Here is an 8,341-nt window from a genome sequence, read left to right on the forward strand (position 1 = left end):
CATTCTATTTTTCAGTTGGTAAAAGAAGACCATTAACTTGGGATTCCAGAAAAAATGTCATTTTCAATTAAAGGGTGTATGTCAACCAAATAAACATGGAACTTCAGTTATACCACTATTTACAATAACATTCAAGATACAAATAACAAATGGGGCATATTCACTTAAACCTAAGTAAATCCTGTAGAACACTACATCACGATGTTTGAATAAACTAATATAAGTTTTGAATTGATAGATGGAGTGGTATGAGTTTCCTCAAATAATCCTACAAGTTTGTTTGCCAACTTGATGAACTTGGTGAAGTAAACCCAAGGTCTCAATGTTCACTTTCAAGTTCATTTTACCATGCATATGCTATTATTGAAACCGTGGATATATACTTTTCTAATCAATCATTGATGCATGATGTGTGTTACTTCATTTTAGTGTGTATATATATATATATATATATATATACCTATTGGCTATATAGATATCGGAGTGTGTTAGTATTGTACTCGAAGAAAGAATTCTAATTTTTTTTTTCAGGTTCACTTTTGCAGGAAATATTCTGTCTTACAAAGTTGTTATTAGAATGAATTATAATGTTTGTTGCTGAACTCAATTTGCCCTAAATTTTTCTTTCTCTTATTTGGAAGGATGGAAACATGGGGTTTTGATACACAATTTCGTTCTAAATTTTCCTGTGATAGGCATCAAAAGTTTGCATTACAGTAAAATTCTTGATCTAACGTATTAGGAAGGTGATTTTTTTTTTTAAATTCATTGGTTATATTAATCAAACAATTGAATCAATTAATTTAGCAAGCCACAATAATAAAATTCAAACAAAATTTTAAAACTAATTTACTCAAGAAGCCATGTTTAAGCAGTGAATAAGCTCGCAAAGCCTATAGCTAAAGGGGAAATGGAATGAAACTGACTATCACTTCTTTTTCATTCAAAACACCTTTTCCTCAATTTTTCCAAACAATATAAATAAAAGGCTTTTAATCAATGAACGAAGATACAGCAAGGCATCAAAGGTTTGCAACTCAGTAAATTTTTTTACCTAATTGATTATAAGGAAGATATTTTTTTTAATTTTATTATCGATTGGTTATTTTCATCTAACAACTTGTTTCATTAGCTTAGCAAGTTAACAAAATCTTAAAATTAATTTACTAAAGAAGCTAGGTTTAAACAATGACTATGCTCATATTGGAGGGTGTTGACGAAAACGGGTAAAGAAAACAAAAGAACACGAGAATTTTACGAGGTTCGGCAATGTGCTTACGTCCTCGGTGCCTAGGCGGCGCTAGAAGTTTTTATTCAATGATATTTTAGGTCTAGGTTACATCTCTATTTATAATAGAAAACCCTGGTACATAATTACAAAATTAACCCTGTACCGTACCGCGGGGGCTGCGCCCCCGCACCCCCCAACCCATATAATTCGTAACCCCACAACGAGACTTTCTTTGTAAGGACAGTTGATGTTCGCTTCGCTCACTCCGCTCCATCTCCTGTCCTCTTTACTGGTATATTTATGAGCCATACCTAACAGAGGGGTGAATGAAACAGACCACCACTCCTTTTCGCTCAAAGACCAATTTTTTCGGTTTTTCCAAACAAGTTAAATAAAAGGCTTTTAATAAACTAGGAACAAGGATGCAGCTAGTCATCAAAGGTTTGCAACTAAGTAGAACTCAACATAATGAATTACAAGGAGAATTCTTTCTTTGTCTTAATTATTGATTGGTTATGTTCGATCGCTTAATTAAGCAACACAAAATAATATAACACATACATAATCTTAAAACTAATTAACTAAAGAAGCCAATGTTAAACGTTGAATAAGCTCCTAGGGAAAGGAGAAACTTACCATCAATTCTCATTCCCTTCCAAACCCCAGGTTTCCATCCTTCCAAATAAGAGGAAAAAAATATTTTAATCAAATACGATCAACACCACCATTACAAGCGAACTTTTGAATGAAAATTTTGACAAGAGAAGAAAGTTTTAACTCAAAAACTGGGCAACCACCAAAGTTGAAACAAAGTGAAACCTAACAACCTATTGCAAGCCAGTACCTTGCTTCAATTTCCAAGCACACATAAATTATGGCAGCACATTTAGTCATTTGAACAATATGTACCTAACACAGTCAAATTTTTAGCAATTTTAGTTTCCCGTTAAGAATTATGACCCTCCCATTTCGATCATATTAAATCTATCGTTCAATCATCACAAAAGAACAAAAACCGTAAATATTGTAGGAAGCCGAAAAGATCAAAAATTGATGGTTTTGGATCATTCAAATGGCAAAGTGCGAATGAGGAGAGAGACATATCTTTTGTTGACCGGAAACATACGACGGCGGCGTGATACTGCGCTTATGATGATGGTTTCTCGGGGGTGACTTTGCTGTGATGGTTGCCGTTGGTTAAGAAATTTAAGACGGGTGAATGAAACAATTAGGGATTTGGAACCCGATGGGTTAAAGGATTGCACACTTGTGGCGTTTATAATAAAAACGCCACTAATGTACATCACTATTGTAGCATTTATTACAAAAAAATGCTACTAAATTACATGATTATTGCGGCATTTATTAAAAAAAGCCACTAAAGTACATGACTAGTACGACGTTTGAACAAAAACGCCACTAAAGTACAAATCTATAACGGCGTTTGTTTACAAACACCACGAAAGTCTGAGTCTTTCGTGGCGTTTGTATACAAACGCCACTAACGTAAGAGTATTTTGCGGCGTTTTATAAAAAACCACTAAAAATGATGCTAAACAACAAATGTTTAAGCCCATCATATTTTAGCCATCCATTTTGAAAAAATACATTTTCATAAATATAGGCAAAATGGGTCAAATGGTTGTTTGAAAAAAAATTGGCTCGTATAAGATAGTGAAAGAAATATTTTTTTTAGATGAAGCAACTGTTACAGTGTTATCAGGAAGATGTCGAGAGTACAATACGTATTCAAGAAGACATGGCAATCACAATATGTCTTCTGTCAGTGACCGCAATACGTCTTTTGCTTTGTTACTTTGTTAGCTTTGAAGTTCCAATTACATGAAATATGAAGAAGACGCATTGTATTCCTAGTGTATTTCCTGACACTATAGCAATCATCCATTCTCATAAAATATTTTCTCCATCATCCTATACGAGCCAATCTTTTTTTACAACACCACATTTGATCAATTTCGCCCCGTCAATATATATATATATATACACACCAGATATATTTATTAGATCCTTAATATGACTAAAGTTTATGGAACATATATATAGTGACAGATGCAAAAATATTTTTAAAGTGGCCACACATGCATTAATAACATAAAATTTTTGTATGAGATAGACATAAATAAAATTTTAGAGTATGCACAATCAATAAAATAAATAATTAACCATAAAGAATTCAGATTTCAAGATGGGCACGTGCTCACCCTAAAACTAAGGATGGATCCACCACTTCAGTCTTCATATATATTTTTTATGAGTCTTAATTAGAGACAAACACATAATTTTATATTTTGAGAGATAAATTTTTAAAATTTTAGGGGTAAAAATAATTTATTAACAAAAATATTTAAAATGTACGAAAGTTTAAAATTTTAAAGAGGCAACCACCCGATCACTTCTATTATTTTTATTCATATGATATATTTTTATTTATTTAAATTAACAATCACATTATTTTATATTGACTAAATATTAAACTAGAAAAATTTAATACGAGTTTTCTACTTGTAATAGTGTCAATTCTAATTATTTGAAAACTACAAATTGATATTTATATATAGAACGATGTGACTTTTAACTTGTCGAATTCTTAACTTTGTAAATGGTAGGTGACTATCTGTCGTTTGCGTCTCAAAGTTGATATCCGTCACGTTCGAAAATCAGAATTTTTATTTTTTATTTTCGTAGTCATTATAATTAAATTAAATTTACATTGTTATAATCAATTTGAATATCAATATTTATTACAAATAATTAATTTTTATGAAGTAGGGAACAAATCAACAAAGTTGATGTTTTAAGATTTTAAAATTTGAAGTTTATATCTCATCCTTAAAATAAAAAATGAAAATGGATTAATATTAATCTTAATAACTATATTTTTAAATAATTATATATTTTATTAATTATACTTATCTTAAAATTTTATTTATATATATTCGTACACAAATTTTATATTAATAAATCCATCCTGAAAAAAATATATCTTTATCCCTCACTAATTGTGATAGTTTAAAATCCATGCTGCAAGGAGATATATACGTTAGCAAACAGCGTGAGCAGTTTTCTTGTAGCTGACTGATTGTTATCCGTCACCAAAGCTCAATCCCTAACTCCTCTCTGTCTTGTGATGAATCCCTCAGTGCTTCCGGCTCCACCCGTAGCTTCTCTCCCATCGACCCCAGCCCCAACTGCAGGTGTGAAACGTCGCATCGCCGTCGCCGTCAACTTAAGCGATGAAAGCTATTACGCTGTTCAATGGGCTGTTCAGAACTACCTTCGTCCCGGTGACGCCGTCGTACTTCTCCACGTTAGGCCGACCTCCGTCCTTTACGGAGCCGACTGGGGCTCTATCCAACTTCAAATCACCCCCAACTCAAAAAATAAGCACGAAAACGCGCGGACAATCGAGGAGGAGTTTGACATTTTCGCCACTGCGAGAGCGAACAAGCTGGCGCAGCCATTAGTAGATGCTAACGTTCCCTTTAAAATCCACATAGTTAAAGATCGTGATATGAAAGAGAGATTGTGTTTGGAAGTGGAGAGGTTGAGACTGAGTGCAGTGATCATGGGCAGCAGAGGCTTCGGTGGCTCAAGGAGGAGTAACAATGGAAGGCTAGGAAGCGTTAGTTACTATTGCGTCAACCACTGTATTTGTCCGGTTGTAGTTGTCCGCTGCCCAGACGAGCATGAGAACGGAGTCGGCCGAGCCGAGAGGGTCACGAAAAAGAAGATTGTTGAGGAAGACGTCGTTGAACTGCAGCCATTACCGGAAGAAGAACTAGAGTATCATGATGGGGAGGAGGAGCACAAAGTTTAGCTAGGGTTTTTAAATTTGTAGTTTTTTGTAATTGTTCATCTTATGTCTGAACCGAAAGCTCAATATCAAAGCTTTTATGATTGTTCTCGTACTTAAGTAAACAAAAAACTAAAACAATTAGCGAATAATAGTCTATGTAAACCTTCAAGTGTGATACCATTGTGCCATTGTAAAGTTCGGCTTTAGTACGCCTCAACTCTGACTATATAGTTTGGTTTCTACCTAGATAGATATGAAATGAAATATTTGTAACTTCATCATATATAGAATGAGTTTATAATGAATATTATATACTGATATATATCACTATAGTACATTAATATGCAACATTATTATTTTTTATATATTTTAAAAATTTTGAGGATCAAAAGGGAAATTAACCATATTTATTTATAGGAGAGGGTTGTTCATCTTTATCCCGTAACCCCTCTTTCCAGAACCCTAATTAATGGTGCCAACGGTCAGCTCGTTTTCACCCATCCTTCTTGTTGGTTCTACATTACTAAATCTGTGGTTACCGATGTTACAGATATTACACTGTTATTTATTTTTTTTAAAAATTATATTTTTATTTTGCGAATGTGTATGTCGTTTGTTTTATAGTGATGGCATTGAAAAATTGTTACGATGTAATTTTTATATTTTATTACAACCGTAAATTAATACTATACTTCTATCTTGCGGAGTCGACAAAATAAAAACCGAATGCAACGTCACGCAAGTCCCAAAGTAGTGTTGACGAGGCATCCACTTCCTCCGTCATAATCGCACGCCGCCGTATAAGTTTCCCCTTTCCCCGTTTTAATTTCGCATATAACCTCATAAGAACCCGGACCAACGTGGACCCCATATCTTAAAAAATACATTTGATTCACGGAATGTAAAATTAATTGGAAGAATAAGATTATCGGTAGAAATAAGATTACTGATAATATTGTATTTTGTGTTTGGTTCGTTTAATAGGAATGTAAGATTACATGTTAAATGAATAAAAGATTACATGTTAAAGGAATAAAAGATTATTGGAACGCATATTTTACTAAATTGTCCTTATTATATATTTGTTTTAACAATTTGAATTCTACTATAATTTTACTATAATTAATTTATATATTTTCTTTAAAAAAATTTAAATTCATAAAAATTATATAATTTTTTTTACAAAGATAAATAGGTTTAATGAAAGGGTAAAATTTTATTTTAACCCCTCAACTTCATATAAAATTCTAATAATAGATTTTTTTGTAAATCTAAATTAGTTTAAGGATAAATTTGTAATTTAACCTTCGTAGAATTTTTTTATTCAACGACAGAAGAATGATATTTTTGAAAAAAAATTAAGGGCATTTTAGTCTAAAACGCCAAGAATGTAACAATACCTAAGGAAAGTGATAATCACATTCCCGATAATAGAACCCAAAATACTACTGTTGGGAATAAATTACTATCGGGAGTTGTGAATGTTTACCAACCAAACGGGAAAATGACATTTCATTCCTCCGGTAATGTGAGATACCCTAAACCAAACCCCCCTAATCGTGTTGAGTTGCATTTGCAATTTTAGTATGTTCAATTTGCAACAATGGTGCAAGTATATAGCCATAAGATTATTTTAGTATATATCCCTGTGAGAACTCCGACCAACCCACAATCTCTTACCGTAATATTATTTTACGTAGAATTCATTCAAAATTAAGATTTTACGTATATTATAAATAATTAAATTGAAAACAAAACTTAATATGCTTGGATTCATAAAAGTAAATTCTGTATATAATTCTTCTATACAATATTTAATATAAATCGTTCATGCATATTATATAAACTATTTTTTTATATAATATAAATAAATCCTATCCGTGTATAACACTTGTCAAAGGTTACGAGGCTATGGTCAGCTGCGGAAACCCAAAGACTGCTATATGTATATAAAAATATCTGGACAGTTGGCGTGAAGAGCATCGAGTGACACGCACGCAAGCACCACCACAAAAATCTATCTCCCTCCCACTCGAACGCACGTGTTCGTCCTCTACTCCACAAAACATCTGACGGCTACCTTTTGAAGACTTCATATTGTTATTGGTTTATTTTAATTAAAACTTATCCAAATATGAAGACCGACCATATGACATGAAAGAATTAGGATAAAATTCCTTTTTGTTTATTGTATTAAATAATTAGTGGTTGAATGAAAATACAATTTGATTAAATTCAGATAAATTATTTGAATTATAATTTTCTTGATTTATTGCTTAAACCGTGTGGGGGCACATGAAATATTACCCACAACAAAATCTACTACTGCTAGAAGAGAATGACGACAATACTCGGTGCAACAACTATATCCAGTACCGAGTACCGCGCCTGTCGAATCGGACTGAAACTAAACTACAGCTACAATGGAAACTTGGTACTCGCACTTGGTATCGTGCCTCTCGAATCAGACAGGGACTGACTCAATCGAATCGGCTTCCTGTTCGAGTCTGCACCGAGTTGTCGAATGCCTGCTGTGACCATGCGTCTGTTTAGATGATAAGCAATCTAGATCGACCACCAAACATCAACGGTGAGAAATCCAAATCATTAATTTCAAGAAAAAAGTCAAACAACTTGGGAGCGAAGATTCGAAGCATGTGCTCTCGACCTTTTACAGACCTCTGGTTCGGTACGAGAAGAATCTACGCTACTAGATGAACTAGTAGAAGCCGACGGAGGTGTATTTGATACTGTGCACCGCGACAGCACGTGATTATCCGCTTCCTCTTCATCTTCGTCGTCATTTTCTGCTTGGCTCTCTTCTTGATCTCCACCTTCGAGGTGTATTTGAATGTAGTCAAAATCTAATCCGGTAAAGAATACAAAAAGAAAGTTGAGCCATAGTAATTTGTTCTAGAGAACTAATCAATATTTATGCTAAGTATTGGATTAAAGAGTTTCTAATCAACTCAATCATTTCAAACCCATCAAGCCGATTTAGTGGTTAAAGGAAGTGTTGTTATTTCTAAAAATTTTAAATTCAAGTAGCAGGATGTGTATTTGTTTTTAATGACTAAGAAAAATTTTAAACAAATACTACATTGTAATCCAAATAAATTGTTAAAAAATAATTCAATCATTTTTTGTCATTTTTAAGAGAAATGCACAATAATTTATTTTATATTCGATTTGATATTATCAGTTAATTTAATTAGACTATCCATTCTTAATTTAATTATTTTAACTAATCGATTGAATCTAGTTCCGATAACATTAATCAGTCCAGCTCCTAC

At 32.9% G+C, this 8,341-nt stretch overlaps 1 protein-coding gene across 1 annotated transcript; it reads left to right on the forward strand.

Moving 5' to 3' along the window:
- The first annotated feature begins 4,356 nt into the window (after window positions 1–4,356).
- LOC120116856 (universal stress protein PHOS34-like) lies at window positions 4,357–5,069 on the forward strand. Its single transcript, XM_039137257.1, has one exon. It carries the CDS (start codon window positions 4,380–4,382, stop codon window positions 5,067–5,069), a length of 690 nt encoding a protein of 229 aa, XP_038993188.1. The 5' UTR covers window positions 4,357–4,379.
- The last annotated feature ends 3,272 nt before the right edge of the window (window positions 5,070–8,341 follow it).

This window comes from Hibiscus syriacus, unplaced genomic scaffold, assembly GCF_006381635.1.
Source record: "Hibiscus syriacus cultivar Baekdansim isolate YM2019G1 unplaced genomic scaffold, ASM638163v2 tig00000916_pilon, whole genome shotgun sequence".
Lineage (NCBI taxonomy): Eukaryota > Viridiplantae > Streptophyta > Magnoliopsida > Malvales > Malvaceae > Hibiscus > Hibiscus syriacus.

What these genes read in the sequence shown, in the direction of transcription:
- LOC120116856 (XM_039137257.1), top strand. Translation starts at nt 4,380, where the DNA reads ATGAATCCCTCAGTGCTTCCGGCTCCACCCGTAGCTTCTCTCCCATCG.